Here is a 17,717-nt window from a genome sequence, read left to right as displayed (position 1 = left end):
AAATAAAAAAAATTGGCACATTATCTAATGGTGTAACTTAGGTGTCATGCGTAGAAAGTATATAGCACTAAAATTATATCCCTGACTCTAGATAAATGTATATGTATGTCTTGCATGAGTATAAGAAAAGTTAATGAAGAATATTGGCAAGGAATATAACTCCTCTAGAATGTTCTTAGCAAATAGCTTTCAGAGAATAATTTTAAAACCAATAAAGAACTCCATCGAGCCTTCATATAACAGTCATGTCTCCTAATGACTTTTTTGATGCTCTGTGATTATTACAAGATTAAAGTCATTTATCACTTTATTAACAGTCGTATTTTCCTCTCGCTCCTTCTTTTGAGGAATCTCTCAGTTGTGTCTTTCTACCTTCTCCTTTATGTCAGCTGATATTTTGTTAGATGCTTTTTTGAAACTTAAATCTGGTTTCCCTGCTGGCCTATCTTACTTATATTGCCACTGTGAAGCCTATTCAACCTTATGTGGTCGATTCCTTGAGATGCCTTCTCAATATATTCCTTACGTGTCATTCTGGATCATTTTTATTAGCACAGTTTACCTATCCTGATAGATTCTGAGGGATAGTGCACTGATATGAATCATTAACAACCTAGTCCCAGTGCTTAATTTGAGCCAGTAGTTTCCGGTGCTCATCAGCAGCACTTAATTGTCAAAACCAGCGCTCGTGACAGCCTGCCACAAGGTGGCACTGTCTGGCTAATTTAGAGATGACCTCAACAACAGTAAATTATTAATTCAATATACATTAAAATTGACTATTACCTGCCACCCAAGCCATTCTTATCGCTTTGGAGGCCTGGCATATTCTGAATTGTCACACTGCAGGAGTGTGATAGTTAGTAGTTGTGTTGTTACATAATTTGCAGCATGGTGGGGGCAATGTTTGGTGCAAACTTCAGTGGCCTCCTAGCACATATTTCTTTACAAATTAAGCACTGCCTATTCCTATACTTCATGCCAAGTGAGTTGACAGCCGTATAGCTCAACTTCTCTGTAGCTTTCTTAAATCTTCTGGAGATGGGTGCTGCACAATCTAGCCCATCCAGGCCATAGTATAGAATCAGTGCTCCTTGCATCCCAGCCACTTACTTTGTTAACATTCTAATGATCCTAATCACGACTGAGCTGCACATCCCGTTTTGGGAGCAAATTCCAGTTGCTCCCAAACAAGGATTACAAATTGGTCCAAAATTGCACAATTTGCCTCAGGAAAAATCTGTCACAAATTGTGGAAGGTAATTGTGTAAAATGTTGCTTGCAATGTGCGAAACTACACCCAAATTGCACATTATTTCTCTTTCCTGATGCCAGAACCGCAATTAGGTGCAAATTGGGACACACCTTGCACCAAAGCAAATTTGCATGTGCATTTTGCAGACCCATTGCAATTAGGCCCAGTGGGCACGATTCACAGAATGAACTTAAGACTCAATCCTAAACTTATTACTATTTTGGTATTCGCAGAATGAACTTACTACTTTTGGTATTCACAGAATGAATTTACTACTTTTGGTATTCACAGAAGTTAGGATTTTGTCTCAAGTTTGTCTTAAGACAAACTTAAGACAGACTTAAGTTAGGATTTTGTCTTAAGTCTGTCTTAAGACAAACTTAAGACAGATTTAAGACAGACTTAAGTTAGGATTTTATCTTAAGTCTGTCTTAAGACAAACTTAAGACAGACTTAACTCCTTGGACGCTCATGACGAGCTCAGCTTGTCATGATGTAGAGCTCCACACACTCATGACGAGCTGAGCTCGTCATGAACAATGGGATTTCCAATTCTTCAGCACTGCAGGAGAATACCATGAGCATCGATGGAGTTAAGACAGACTTAAGTTAGGATTTTGTCTTAAGTCTGTCTTAAGTCTGTCTTAAGTTTGTCTTAAGTCTGTCTTAAGTTTGTCTTAAGACAACCTTAAGACAAAATCCTAACTTCTGTGAATACCAAAAGTAGTAAGTTTAGGAATGCGTCCTAAGTTGATTCTGTGAAACGGGCCCTGGGTATTTTCTCAGACTAGCCTCTGTATTTAGTTGCATTTTTTGTGATTAAAACTAAACAAACTGTTCTGAATGCAGATTTAGCAAAGCAACAACATTTGGAGCGAATATTTCGCTGCTTCGACTTTAAACTCCAGCTTTATCTGCTCAGATTTTGACAATTTTCTTTATCAGAATGCTACCCCCATATCTCCTTTTATTACTTGTCCCCACAAATATTTTCCTTTAATCTTGTTTTTTTATTAATGCCGTATTTCACCTTCATGTTCATTTTCCATCGGTGTCAGGATCCTGGTGAGTTTAGTGGGTAGAAGTTTCTGTCCTTAACTTAGTCATTTCTTGCGGAGTTTCATAAAAGTCTAGGAACAGAAATACCTACATTATACTTTGAAAAAAAGCACATATCTTTATAATGAAAGTTCAGCTGCACAAAATGCTGCTCCATGATTTTCAACATGTGGTTAACATTAATACCTCAAGTTTAGTTATGTACACTTACGTATCTAAACGCCACATACTGACTTGTTTTTCAGTGATTAGGAGAGATTGCCCTCTTCTCATGGTGTTATCAGTCGTTAACGCCCTCTATAAGCGTCATTAATGTCTGTTATTTGCCTGCGCTGAAATTATGGGCCATACCCAGAGGAGAGGGTGCACAATGATAGGGAATAGAAATTCACTACGGTTAGTGGTACAGCGAGTGGACGGTAATCCCACAAATTTCACCCAGGCAGACATGCACACCCAGTTACCCACTGTCCCTCTCTGTGTGTGACCCTTCTTCACACTCTGACTGAACAGAGTATATCATTTTAGGTAAGCAAATGGAGTTAATGTTAACCTTGTGAGTCAATGTCAAAATTCCACTTGCTCTAACCAGGCTGTCTTAAGACAGCTGGGTTATGGCTTCCAAGGGGCACATGTCTGGCTGGCAATCACAAGACGGCCGCACTTTGAAAAGTGTTCAAGTCAGGCCCCCCTCCTCCCTGCTGCCGTCACGTTGAATGCGCCGCCCGTCCTGACCCTCGGTATGAGCAGGGGGGATGAATAAAATGGTAATAAATTAACTTTATTACCATTTTATTTTTCATCTAGTAGGGGCTTTTGGGGGCATTTTTTTGGGTGGGGCGATGCTCCTCCGCTCTAAAGAAGGAGCCAGCACTGACAGTGACAATGTAGACATGCCCACACTTCATTGAGGGAGCTTATATAGCTTGCATCTTGAAGGCTGTTTTTACTCATCAAATTACCATGTAAATATTTGGTGTAACCATGGAAACCGACTGACGAGATTTAGGCTCTAGATGGATATTTGCGCCTGTTGACCTTTTGACCATTGATCCACTGAAACATGGGTTTTGTAGTGTATGGCCCTGGATCTCCAGAGTGTGTCTGCGATGTATCAGACCATGCCAAGGCCCACTGTGGTCTACGACCTGTTAGAAATTATGAGGTTAAGGGTTTCGTCATGCACAGAGGTGTTGACATTATAGCATGGAGGTGGTGTTCCTTGATGCCTTACAACACTGTACTATGGGCGGATGCTGAAGAACAAGAGACACAACCTTAGATTCTGTATAGCACCCCTCCTAGCCCGGCTGTGATCACATGACTCTACTCTCTGTAGAACCTACAATTTAACCACTAAATTAAACCCACCAAAGACGCAATGCTCTCAAATACAACTTCTTGGAATGAGATCTTGAAATAAATGTGCAGATTAAACTTTAAGTCATCAGTGATCAGGAACCATATAGAACTTTGAATAATGCCAATATGTACTGCTGTCCCTTGTCCCTATGCTGCTCTTCCTGGGACTCACCTGTTCCCTCTGACCTTGACCTGTACCCTTTGCTGCTTCCTGCACTGTTACCTGCCACTTAGACCATGCGACATGACCGCTCACCTGAGCCCTATGCTGCTTTGACAAACCCCACCTCTTTTGGTGCAGTGTTGCTCCCTCCCCTTTACACCCCGCTACTTTCAACTAGCGGTGGGCGGACTTTGGGTAGTCGCGCTACGCAATGCTCCGTGAAACGGTAAAAAACCTCTGCGAGCACGCAAAAGTTCCGCGAACACGTGGATTGCTTGTTCCACCCGTTCAAAAATGCTTTTTTCCTGTTCGCAAACGTTGTTTGCGTGCTGGGGGAGAAATATCTTTCAAACACACATTTTGAAAGCGCGAACAAGCAAAAAATTCCACGAAGCCGCGGATCGTGTAATTTTTGGCAATTCCACATTCTCCATGAAACGTGAAATTACCTAAATCCACGAGCAGAACGGAATTTGCCGCCCAGGCCTATTTTCAACACTCACCCACCCGCATATATTCAGCCCAGTTATTTTGGCTTTTGTATAAGGAAAATGTATTCACCAAACTTGAATAACATACGATACCAACATGCAATGGGCAGCACTAGTGCAAGGATGTCAGGGTGTGGAATAACAAATTCAGATCTACGTCTGCAACCCACTTGCTATTTCCTTTGCGTATTACCCAAGCTTGTCAATATCTAAAAGCAAATGCTCGTGTGAATTTATGGTCTATAACGAGCAATAAAAGCATATTATGCACTACTCTGAATTGGTGAAAGCAAAATGTGTCATTCTTGGTAAATCAGTGAGTCCCTTTCCTCTTTCTATTACTTCTAGATGCTCCCCGTTAAACAACACGAGAAAGGCCGGCACGAGGAACATACTGTAGTAGCTGGTATCAAGAAACTGTTCCAGAAAACATTGCAGCAGTATGTCAGGTCATTACTGATAGGTGCAGGTAGGGGGCAGTATGCACTGTGATGCACCTATGTGTCTTCTAATCGGCTAGTTTTGCCACCATATCCTTGCATGTATTCACTAACAATGGTATTGCTGTTGCCCATTTCAAGCATACATTTGTGCAACATATAAATTCTAATACTGATTCAGTCCTATACTTGCTGATTTCTTGTTTTTTTGTCCAATCAGTGGGGCAGCTGGAGTACATCTTTAAAATTGTTTATTTGAGACTTTTGACATATGCTTCTATTAGGCTTAAGTTATACAGAGGGCGAATGTTGCATTGTTGAACTTTTGCCCCCACCAGTGTCCAACGTTTACCCACATAATGATTTGAAAATTGAGATCCCTTTTGACTTCCTGTATAGACCTCTTTTAAATTCATTTTCTTTTCCAGTCCATCCAAAAGTCTAGTTTTGCTTCAATTTGGAAATTCAAGATAAAAAGAGATGTAAATATATGAAAGGGTAAAGTCCAATATTTCTGTGGTTCTTCCCAAACATGGGCATTTGTTCTTATGAGGTAATGTTTACATTTTCCTTGTTAACCTCATGCCAAACATGAATCCTTTGTTCAATTTGCAAATTGGCTGGTAAGATTTCTGATGGAAGAATGGTGCCAGAATAGATCTGGGGGTCATTGTGGGTAGTTGAGGGAGTGCCTGGCATTCGTTATGAAATTCAAGGACGTCAAAACTGAGATATTGATAGTAGACCCTGTAGTAGGCACTCTGGTGTCTTCTTTCTCTATGACCGCCAACCTGGCCTCACGGCCACTTCTGGTGGGTCATCGGAGGAACTTTGGTCTCATTGTTTGTGTTCTGTTTTGTTCCCTTCCAGTGGTGCACAAAATTGCAAAGTAAAATGCTTTGGAACGTCAAGCGATTCCTGTAAAAATAGTGCCAGATGTTTGGTATGCTAATCTGGTGATTAAAAAACCTAGAAGATTAAATGGGGCTTTCTGTAGCAGCGGGTAAATGTTCCTGCTACACTTGCTGACCGGAGCCCTACATGTTATGTTAGGGATAGTTTTAAAGTACAACAGGTACCTAAGGGTGTCCTGGCGCTAGTTACTTCTCCTTTACACAAAAAACGGAAGGAAAGAGTTTTATTTATCAAAAACCAGGTTTTTAAACCTTACCTGAATGTTAACAACTCAGTAGCATTTCTCAGGTGGAACGGAAGGTCATTCCAGGTTTTGCCGCACAGAGAGCAAAATTTCTACCACCCCACCAAACTTTTTTTGTGTGTGGCACTGAAACCAGCTTGGCTCCTTGTGAACGAAGCGTTCTTTTTGGTATGTACCAATAGAATTGACGTTTTAGATGGTCTGGTCCTGTACCCCAAAGAGCATTAAAAACCATGCAAAGAGATTTAAAACGCACTAGATTCCTTACTGATAGCCAATGCAATTCTTTTATTTCCTTGGATATAGGAGAAAACTTGGACGTACCAGTGAGAAGTCTAGCGGCTGAATATTGCAGCAGCTGGAGTTTATTCATGAATCTTTGTGGAATATTTAAATTCAGGCTGTTGCCATAATCCAGCCTCGGCATGACTAGTGCTGTGACCACTGTTTGCCGGCTACCGGAAGGTAGAAGTGGTAATATTTCCCTGACTGTTCTAAGGACATGCGCTGTTGTTGATGCCTATGGGCCCGATTCACAGAACTAACTTAAGACAAAGTCCTAAACTTACTACTTTGGTATTCACAGAAGTTAGGATTTTGTCTTAAATTTGTCTTAAAACAGACTTAAGACAGACTTAAGTTAGGATTTTGTCTTAAGTCTGTCTTAAGTCTTAAGACAAAATACTAACTTCTGTGAATACCAAAAGTAGTCAGTTTAGGATTTTGTCTTAAGTTAGTGCTGTGAATCGGGCCCAATGCCTTTAATTGGTCACCAAAGGTAAGTCTCTCATCCACTATTACTCCCAGGTTTTTAACCTTTTCTGTGGGCGTAGGGAGAGTGCCTATAGAGTCAGGTCACCAATTTGGTGTCCTAAAATTGGTATCATTTCCAAACAGTATGATTTCGGTTTTACCTGTATTAAGTTTTATGCAAACATCTACCTTAGTACTACTAAGAACTAGGTAATGAAATAGTAGGGGGGAAATTGTCTCCTGCTGGGCATGCTATATCCTTCAGCCTGATGTCATACCATTCTTGGGCGGGAATCTAACTGTAGAGACCCATAGACAGTGAAGCTAAACTTGGACAAAGTCTGGAAAACTCTTGAAACTTCACTCTTCTTCACAAAGGAATGAAGCTTTATCTAGAGATGAGCTCAACTGGTGTAATTCTCTTTAGCCTAATTACTTGTAATTATAAAAAAAATGACTCGTAATTATGTGCAATTGTGTGAGAAACGCAATTCATCATTTAGTGCGATTTAAAATGCACACTCACATCATAAATGGGTTAAAGGATGCATTTTGTGCAAAAGTAAATAAAACTAAATGCTATAGACAAGAACATCAGTATCCAGCAGATAGCGCTCTCTCTCTCTTAGTTTGTTGTTCTTGTGCTCCTGCGATAGGATTTCTGCCCCGAATTACTCTTAATTACTCAAGCTGAAGCAATAGCGTAATTTCTTATCACAAGAGTAATACATAATACCTGAAATTACTCCAATTACTCTGGCGTAGTAGAAATTTCGATTAGGCCTAAATTTATCACTATGCCAACTTCCCACAATCCTACTTTATTTGTCCCCCCCCCCTCCAGCTTCCTTACATAACTTTCTTTCCCTTTGCCTTTCTACCTTTCACTTCCTTCGCTATTTCGCCCCCTTCCCTCGCCCCTGCCCTCTACCCTACCCTCCCTCCCCTTCACCCTCCGTTCCTCTCCTCTTGGGTACCAAGCTGGGGGTCAATGAAAAACGCCAGTGCCAAGGCAGCCCCCCGTTGGGAGCCCTGGAGGTTCAATAGAGGCTGCACGGCAACATCTTGGCAATCAATAAAGTATGCATTAAATAGATGATTGAGAAAATATTTACCAGAACCAGCCTAAACCGATCAATGCTCAACCTGCTGGCCACGAACTAACACCTGAGTGACACTCGTTACCCTGTTCAATAAATATTCACCCTTTTATAATCCTTGGACTGGGGCAGCCAGCTTCACTTTTGAATGCTCTAGTCTCCAATGTCCTTTTCAATGATTTTCATAAACAGGAGATCAGAATTTGTTAACACTTTTTAAGACACACTATTGTCTAATACGTATTACATGTGACTATTTCCTATTTCACATTCAGTCAATGGACAATTGGCAATGAAATTAAAAGCGAAATTCAGAATTCTCTTCACACAGATGACGCAAGGATTCTTCTAGAAGGGTGAATGGTGTCTTTAGAAAACCAGCGTATATGTTCAGCTTGATACAGATACTCCTGAGTGAAAGGATGCTGTGCTTCCCTGCATAGGGCGCCCTTCACTCGTCCCCATTAGCCTATGCTAATGCCAGGGATCCTTGGAGGATGTTTATCATTGGCTGAATGTCACCGCACGCTTTGGATGCAGGTCAGTGCGGTTTGGAACCCTCTGGGGTCATATTCTGCGAGCAGTCCGCATCCTGATTCCACAAACACCATCACTGCACCATACATCATGTCCCTTGCATGAGAGAGAACCTTGGTGCTTTTAGGGGAAAGAGAGAGTGTTGTTTACTTGTGTCTACAGGGGCAGATTTACGAGCCCCGTGCGCCGCCGTTGCATCACTTCTGTAATGCAGCAGCGGTGCAAACCATGTGCCACGTTGCACCCTATTTACAATGTGACCCATTGTTGTAAAGCCCTGCACCACATGAAACCTGTGTCAGTTTTCAAGTGGGCGTTCCGGCGCAAGGGGGGGTGTGGGGGGGGGGGGGTCGTCGTTCTGTCGCAGGAATGCCTCAGAAAAGTGCCTGAGTTAAATCTACAAGATGTAACTCAGTCACGTTTGCGACGCCGCTGCATCAAAACCTTACACCTGCTTGAAGCAGGCGTAAGGTGTGACGCATCATGTTGAGGACAGGCCAGGTTGGAACAGTGCTGGAGTTGTGTCGCGCCTGTGACACAACTCCAGCACTGCGCCAACCTTACGCCCGCAGATGTGACGCGCATCTGTTTATCCTGGTGCCATGATGCGCCGCATTACGCAAGGGTAAACTTGCATCACGCATCTTTCCCGGCGCATCCCTGCTGATTTGCAGGGATGCGCCAGGAAACGTAAATCTGCCCCACAATGTTTTTCAGTAGATCATCAGCCATTGTACGCTCGATGTGAGGCTGTGAGCTCTGCACAGCTGTTCTGCTGGTTTGTGCATGTTTAGGTCTGGCTAGAGTCAGTTTTAGCTGTTTGTTGACAACACCAATTATTTCCAATAATTTTCATTCACTTAGAATGGGCTTTGGATCATCCCTCTGCTCGTGATTGGACGGCTTTTTTGTCTATCTCAGTTTTCGGCTCTTCATCCAATGGCTTTTCTCCCTATTCTTGTCTTTGTCCCACCCATGAGCATTTCGGTCTCACAGTCTTCTGAATGGATGAACTCCACTGCAGACATGAGGGAACTCTTTTTATGTTTTGGTTCAAATACTCCATGAGAGTGTTTGTCTATCCTTGCTCCCTTCCTCCTTCCCCCTGCACACTCTCATTTCACTATCCCCCACTTTCACAAGCTTCCCGCCCCCTTGCTGATTCCTGTTCCCTGTGTTTTGTAATTTTTTTAATGTATTTAATTTTTATTTTTTTAGAAGTACCTGCAGATACAAAGTGATGCCGGACTTCTTGCTCTTGTATCTCTCCCTACCCATTCCTGCCTGGCCAACTCCTTGTATTGCTCTCTGCCACACATTCAAAACTTTTTGGATTTTTTTTTTTCCTAGAGTCAGAAGCTGGAAAGCGCTGCCCGTGCCTCTCACTTGCTTTGCTCTGTTTTACCCCTTTCATTTGAATTTATTGGTCTAAATTGGCTGTCTGCCATGTTAGATCAGTATACTTAGAATGGTTCTCTGTGCCACAACTCATGCTCACGTGCCATGATACATGTGTGTGCATATTTCAGGCAGTGTTATCGTAAGGATTTTGGGGGCCCTGGGCAAGACATTTTCAAGCCAGCACCATGACACAAAAATCAAAATGATATGTTAAACTTTAACAGTGTCACAATGAAACAGTTTCTATATGTATTACCAGGACCCGAAAAAGCCTTACGATGACACTGGGTAGAGAAAAAAATTGTAAATTGATACTTGTATAGCGCACTACTCACCCGCAAGGGTCTCAAGGCGCTTGTACGAATACCGCTGTGGAACCCATCCTGGCTTTCCCTGTGAGGCGTCCACTCCTGGGCACCCCCAAGGTGGAGGCCAGGCATCCTTAGCATTGTGGGGGCCGTTGTGGAGATTAAGCAAGCTATTGCCCAGAGTTGCAGAGTGGGACCCATGATTGGAATAGGCACCGAGGCGAGAATTATCAGGTCCGTGGAATTTTGAGCCTAAGACCCGCTGAGGCGGGGAATTGAACCCTGGTCCCGGGCCAGACCTCTGCATCAGGTTTAGATAGAGAATGATACTAGACAGAATAGAACAAAGGTTCACTTTCCAAGGGGCACCCTTTGAAGATAAGGGCCCGGGGCAATTGCCCACTTTGCCCATGCCTTAAAGCATCTATGATTTCAGTCCTCATGCTTGTGAATCAGAGGCCGTCAGTCCTATTTACGGGTACACAGGGCAGGAAGGGAATACCGAACCCCAACTGTGTTGGTTGTGGTCATCTGCCTCTGGTATCCATAGTCTATCCTTCTATGGCTTTGCAAAATGGACAAATGTACAATGTAAATCCAGTACTTGTATAGCGCATGAATCACGCCCGAAGGGGTATCTTGGCGCTGGGGGCCGTTGGGAAGATTAAGCGAGCTATTGCCCAGAGTAACATGGTGCTGGGCAGACCCCTGCCACCAGAGCATGGAATTGAACCGTGTTCCCCAGCGTCCGCCACCCTGGCCACGACGGCACACCTCTCCCCTTCTCAACTTGACCTTCAGGGTCACGAGGGTGAGCACTTCAAGGCGTCTTAGGTAAGTAAAGTTTAGTGACTCAGAACTTGAGCAGTCAAACAATGGACACAATAAGGGAATGTCCAGCCCAGAGCTTTTCTTTTAAGAAAAATACATTTATTTTAATCACATCACAACTCAATTCTATAGAAAGGGAATATGCAGCACTATAGGGAAGGTATTCTACAGAGTTTATGGGGTTACTACAGAGGCAGACAGAAGCTTCAGGTCTAAGCAGAGGTGCAGGCTCACTAGGATGAAACAGACCAGGGGGCATATTATCAAGGGGGTTATCTCCGCTTTTTTGGCTTTAAAAACCAAGAAAGCGGAGATAAAATTATCTCCCTATTACCTAGCTGTCGCTAACACCAGTTAGCGACAGCTAGTAGGAGATAGCAACCATCTTGGGCCCCACTTTGCATGTCAGTGATATTTATCACTAATGACATGCAAAGTGGGCGTGCCAAGATGTTAGCGACTGGAAACAGTCGCTAACATCGCTATCTCCTATTACCAACTTTTGGAGATATTCGCGTTAAGCGCGAATATCTCCAAAAGCTAACACCTGCCCTGAGCAGTTCTTAGCCATGTTATCCAATGGGAGGTGGATAACATGGCTAAGAGCATTAGCTCGGTAATGCATGAATATCGCTGACTTTTCAGCGATATTCATGCATTGCGGCGGTTTTTTATCGCATTTGCGATAAACCTTGGTAATACCAAGATTTATCTGCGATAAAAATCGCCGCAGCTCAGCGGTAAATTTTTGTCTCTAACCAAGCAATTGCTTGGTAATATGCCCCCCAGTTTCCTGAGTTCCGTGGCTCGTATGTCAGTCTGTATGCTTTTACCAGGCACTGCTCTGAAGTGGGTTGCATTATTCTCAGCAAAGTACCAGAAGAATCTGGAAGTCAAACTCTCAGTCAGTTCTTTGTGCAAGCATTATTGTTTACTTGCAGTGTAGTGCACTTGGGAACACCAATCGTAGATGTACAGACTTTAATCGCATGATATGAGCAATCTTCACTCCATATCATGCTGATGGAAGCTGCAGAAGCACAGGCAAAGGCGTTCTCATCGACTATGTCCTGCACGCATGACTTGCGGGTTTCTTCTTCCAGTGTAGGTTCTTAGTCCTTAGGGTGCAGCAGATGCAGACTGGTCTTCCTCTGTGGTGGTTTTTGGAGCGGGCACAGCGGTAAGTTGGAGACACTTACCGGTGTGAGATATACGTTGACTTGTGTAGTATACTCAGGGAGTCCGGCAGATACTCGGGCAAAACTCCGTTCACACTCCAACAACAGTCCATTTTTCATGCCTGCTTCTCCCTCCCCCTGGACTACGCGGCCAGGCTTCTCCTTGGACAGACAGCTGCCGCAGGATAAGTCACTCGTTCTCTGTTCCCAGCACATAGGAAGTCATCCAGGTCTCAGGCAAACCCACATCTCTCTAGCAGTGTACAGACTCGAGGTGATGTTCCCTCGCCTTTGGGAGACTGACTAGCAGTGATATCAATCCTGGCTCGACCAGCAGTGATGAGGCTGGCTGCAGTAGAAGTACATCTTAACATGAGCACAATAAGCCTGAAGGTTCTTCTGAATGGGCTCTTCTCAAGAAGATCAAAGGACCAGTCCTTGCTCAGAAAGTTCTCTGCCCTTAGCAACTGAATCTGATGACTACCCCCCTTCCCTTCCTATCAACCAAAGGACATTGCTCTGGTAGGATTAACCAGCATTTTCCTGCTGAAAAGGTCTGAAGGTAGTACCTCCTGCATCCCTTCACACCTCAGTGTCAAGGTCTATACTCTCCAGCTCAGGTCTGCAGGCAATATACTTCCACTGCCTAGAGAGCATATATCAGAACCTCTATCTTGTGTCATGTCAAACCAAGGGCAATCCAAAACGGAGCGCACTGGCTTCCGCATTTACATACTTGGAAACAGCATGGAGTAATTCAGTCATTCAACGTGGACTTGCATGTGATGTGACATATACATGCAGGTATGCCCGCATCGTAACCCGACATGACATGTAAGCAGAACTTTAAACAGGTGGGCCTGTAGGCATCACACTCTCACTTTGAATAGGTAAAAAGATATGTCCAATGCTATGGAATCAATTACTTTAAACTGCCTTCACACCTCGCAGTGCATGTCCCAAGTGGCACAATCAGAAGTCTTGTATCCACTAAAGAGTACTCTTTTGCCACCCCTCCTGACCTCAGAGCCACGCCTTGGAGCTTATGGTCAATTTCAGACATAAGGCAGCACACATGCAGCATTTTATGTATAATGAGGCCAAAAGAAAATCAGATACCATTTTCACAAGCGTTTGGAGCAGGGGTGCATGTCAGTTTTCCATGCAGGGTATATCTCCTTCTTAACAGAGGCCATGCTGGAATGAGTGTTCTTTAACAAAAAGTCCATTCCAGGATTGCCAGCCATGCGTCTTGACACACGCAATTAGTAAAAAAAAAAGGCATTAGCTTTGCAGTGCTTGTTTATAGAACGCTTAAAACTATGGTTTAGCCTGTTCCTAAGTTCTCTGTCATTTATCATGTGCTACAGCACAACATGATAACTTAATTTGCCAAGAATCTAGCAGCCAAATCTAGAAATCAGCCGAAGCGCATCCACTGATGCACCAAAGCATCACACTAGGAAGATGTTCTCACCTCTGCATATTGTCCAGTTTATTTGACTTAAACTTGCTTTTTGAAATCGATATATTAATGTATTTGTTTTATCATATGTGACATCCATGAGTTCGCTGCACCCAGCCCTCCATAGAGGCCATCCCAGCTTAGCTGTGCACAACAGATGGTTGGTCTACACCCAACACTCAGTGGGTATCAACCCTGGCTGCATACAGCTGAAGGCTGTGGGCAGCCGGGTTGGCTACAATGCCTGGCCATGAAGCCCTGCACCCACCCTCCACATTCGGCCACCCACCTCTGTGCATGGCCTTTGGCTGGGTGCAGAGGGATTGGCTGCAGGTCCAATCACCCTGCCAGGCCAAGCACCCAACTCATCATGGATGGCCATCACCTGCAGCACATGGCGTTCAGCATCGCACTACGGATTGGTCACAGCGCCTAGCCTCCAGACATCCAATATCCTTAACTCGCTGTGGACAGCTAACACCTGCATTACGGGGGCTTCAACATAGTGGATAATTGGCTGCACATTCTGGCCTCTGTTAAGGCCTTACACCCAACACTCCATAAGCACCAGCCATGCTGCACATGGCCATGTACAGCAGGGTTGCCAGCAGTGCCTGTTCTTGAGGTCTTCATGCAGCAGGGTGCCCGTCTTTCTGTAGGAGGCCAGTACTTTGGCTGTGCACAGTGGGCTTCTCTGCAGGCCCTGCTCCCAGAGCTCAGTTGCACATGGCCTTTGTTTGACTCATTGTGGCTGGCCAATACCCACAGGCCGGACACTTTGGCCATGCGCAGGGTGGATTTGCTGCAGGACTTGGCCTCCAGCCAAGCCTGTATCCAACCCACTACAGGCTGCCAACCCCTGTTGCTTGTATTATTTGGCCATGTGCAGCAATTTTGGCTGATGGGCCTTGCCTCTAGCCAGCCACTGCACTTACCCTCCACAGACTGCCAACCCTGCTGCGTTCAGCCTTTGGCCGTCTAGAGCAGGGCCAACTCTCCACCAACAGTTTCTAAAGCGCAATTTCATTAATGGTTATTGATTTCTGTGCAACCTCTGGAAGTGTATCTTTGGAGCAAATCTTGGACATTTTAATTAATCTTACCTTTGTTGTTAGCCCTAAGAATGTTTTTAAATAGCAGCTTTGGCCGTAGCAATGTTTTGTTTTGCCAATAATGTGTAGGTTGTTGAAGATGGTGAGGTCAGCTCAATGTCTGGATTTTTGTTATAACTTTTTAAATTGTCTGATATTTCATTTGATTTCAATCTGTTCTGGTGTATACCAAGTTGCAAAGGACTTAACCACTTCGCTGCGGCGCGAATTCCGCTGCTGTGCTGGGACATTCAAATCCCGGGCGAGGCACAGACGGCCCCCGGCTGTCGTGTGCACACGCCCACCGTGACTCATGATGGCGTTAATGCTTGAACTCTTTTGGTTACAAAAAGACAGAGACATCTTCCAATGTCCGGTGTGTGTTTGAACTGATTACAGTGTCTAAGTAGACTATATATGAGATTAAGGGCCTACTTTATATCTTGGCGGTATATATACTCTGTCACAATGGCAACAGAGTATAAATACCACCAAGATGACGGTCCAGCCATCCGATTTATATGTGGGCGGACCATAAATGTAAAACCAACAGTTGATGGACAGAATGCAGAACAATGTCATACATTCACCCCAGTACAGAGATCTGGGCCTAAATCCATCGTTTTTTTGCACTCCACACCACCCCAGTTCAGACATGGCCATATGCAAATTAGCCTTGACCCTGTCACAGCGGAGACTACTTGCTGTGATTAAACCCCTCCGACGGCCTTGGAGATTAAGGGTCGTCAGAGCCAGACCTAATGTAGATGGGTGGAATAAGAGGTCAGCTTTCATTGCCCATCACCACCAGGAAAACCCTGGCAGTAAGGGGCAATTAAACTGGTAAATGCTCCCCTCACCATGGAAGAGGACTCCCATGGCGAAGGGAGCATTTAATTTTTATTTTCAAAAAGAAAAACCCCGCTTCGGGATTTTATTCTTGAAAGTAAAAAAGAAAACTGTTTGGTGCACCAAACTGTAAACAGCATTGACAGGAACAGATGGTGGCTCCTGACAATACTCTATAAGATACCTCCAGCTTGGCAGTCATTTCTAAATTTGGCAAGTAGTTACTTCTGAGGGCGGTGGAGTAATTTACTCCGTCTCCCTTACAAAGACATGAGCCACCCATCAACATCTAAATTAGGCCCTAAACGTGGCATTGTTTACTATGTACACCAGTCTCCTTTCTTTTTCACTGGCATAGAGATTTATTTCAAAACATCCTAAGATAGAAATCATTATTTGAGAATGAAGGTGCCTAATTGTTTTTTTTGTGTTAAAAGGTGCGCATTCTACAGGTCAAGGTATGAAACCAAAGCCACAAAGCGCCCAATATATGAGACACATGGAAACTCTTCACATAACTAAGGCGAAGGCCACGGGTCGAACCACCAAAGCTGATTTCACCAAGATGGAAGAGAGTATTCCTAAAGCCCCTCGAAGATCCTCCAGTTTGGGCCTTCCGAGAAGACCACGACAACATCAACTGGATACAAACTGGCGAAAGAGTTCTTCAAGGTTCTGGTCATATGCAGTTTCCTTTTTTGCATATCATAATTTAATATGTTGATTTTAGTTCTTTTGAATCAGTTGATCTACTCCAGATCATGGAGGCCTATGTTGGTGCACGTGGGCCACATCCATGCTAGATTTTTAGGATGTCCACATGAGATATATCAACACTGAGTTCATCTCAGGGTGGAAAAGTTACACTGTTGATGATTAGTGGACTAACGTTGGCCACCTATGCATGGATGACCAACATTTCAGCACCAGTTTCAGAGCAATGCTAGATTTCAAAATAGCCACATAAGATAACACTTTGTACAACTCATCTCAATGGTGATAATTTACATAGGGATTGGGTTGAAAATCTGGTGTTTCTCTGAAATCGTAGACCAATGTTGCAAACACTTTCTCTATATGGAACCATCATCTAAAATCATATACTGTTCTATAAAATATGATTAGATGGCAACACTTAGGAACATAGAAACATTTTAGACTCCCCAGCAAATTGAAAAGATTTCATGAATATTGTCCTGGGAAAAATCTAAACAGACCGATTAACAAAGGTCCATTTCACATTTAACGCAGTTGTGTAGTTTGAGAATATTTGGCTAATGTTATGCATTTGCACATCATGCATGCAAAAGTAATTACCCATGACTTAAGGTTCACACATAACTATATGTACACACATACAAGTGTGACTTCATCTATTTCCCTAACGCTCCCTTTGCATACCATACATAATGTTAGCAAAACATTTTTTAAATGCCCATACAATGTACTGTACATTATTTCCTTTAATATGAATATAGGTTTCCCTTCCAACACAACTCTTTAAACACAGTAGGCAGGTAGCAACCGTTTCTCCATCATTGAAGTCACGTCCATTTACTTTTGAGTCAGGTGCTGAAGAAGACCCTTATTATTAGACGGCTAGTAAAGTTGAGTCAGATGCAAACAGGAGATGGGAATTACAAATAATGCACAAATGTAAAAAAAATTCAATGTACAAGTTCTTGTTGCTAAAGTGTATGGGGTGGCTTGTGGGGTGTTTTGGAGGTTCCTGTATAGACATATTAACCTCCTATACCTTTACTCTACCTTTTGTGGAATTTCCCCCTAAATATTCAGCTGTTCTCAGTTGCCAGGGGACTTCCAAGAGTCTTGGCAGTTATCTAAAAGCACAGGTATATGTGGTCACATGGGGAGCTAGACCTGGGGGGTTGAAACTCCACCCGGGATGAAACCCTTATGATGATCCATGCTGTGAAAGAAATGTGTTAGTCTTTTGCCAGATTCATTCTCCCTTACTTGGGATGGAGTTAGTAAACACCTGTAGGGCACTGATGGGGGACATCTCACAATTTCCACACCACCCCTTTAATCCTTTTGCACCTCCATTGTTGATGATCCCATCTGCCAGATAATCTCTCTTGAAGATTTACTCAATTATACTATCTTCTGTCACATAAACCTAGTAGAGAGTCTAGGGTGACACTGTGATTTCTATACCTTCACTGTGTATGGCCGGGATGCCCGCCACCCCCTCCCAACACCAATTCCCCAATGGGAGGAGACAGACACAGGTTAGAGCTTTTGGAAGGCGGGG

The 17,717-nt window shown here is 43.6% G+C and overlaps 1 protein-coding gene across 1 annotated transcript in view; it reads left to right on the top strand.

The window, feature by feature from the left end:
* LOC147672945 (uncharacterized protein C3orf20-like) overlaps positions 1–17,717 on the top strand; it is a 160,709-nt gene that overhangs the window by 80,343 nt on the left and 62,649 nt on the right. The window contains exons 9-10 of the mRNA XM_086947892.1: positions 4,679–4,799; positions 15,880–16,114. Of these exons, the coding sequence (XP_086804018.1) occupies positions 4,679–4,799; positions 15,880–16,114 (356 nt within the window). The remainder of the gene's footprint in view (positions 1–4,678; positions 4,800–15,879; positions 16,115–17,717) is intronic.

The sequence above is a fragment of the Lissotriton vulgaris genome (assembly GCF_964263255.1).
Source record: "Lissotriton vulgaris chromosome 9 unlocalized genomic scaffold, aLisVul1.2 SUPER_9_unloc_2, whole genome shotgun sequence".
NCBI classification, from domain to species: Eukaryota; Metazoa; Chordata; class Amphibia; order Caudata; family Salamandridae; genus Lissotriton; species Lissotriton vulgaris.
This window is presented reverse-complemented; position numbering and strand designations above follow the sequence as displayed.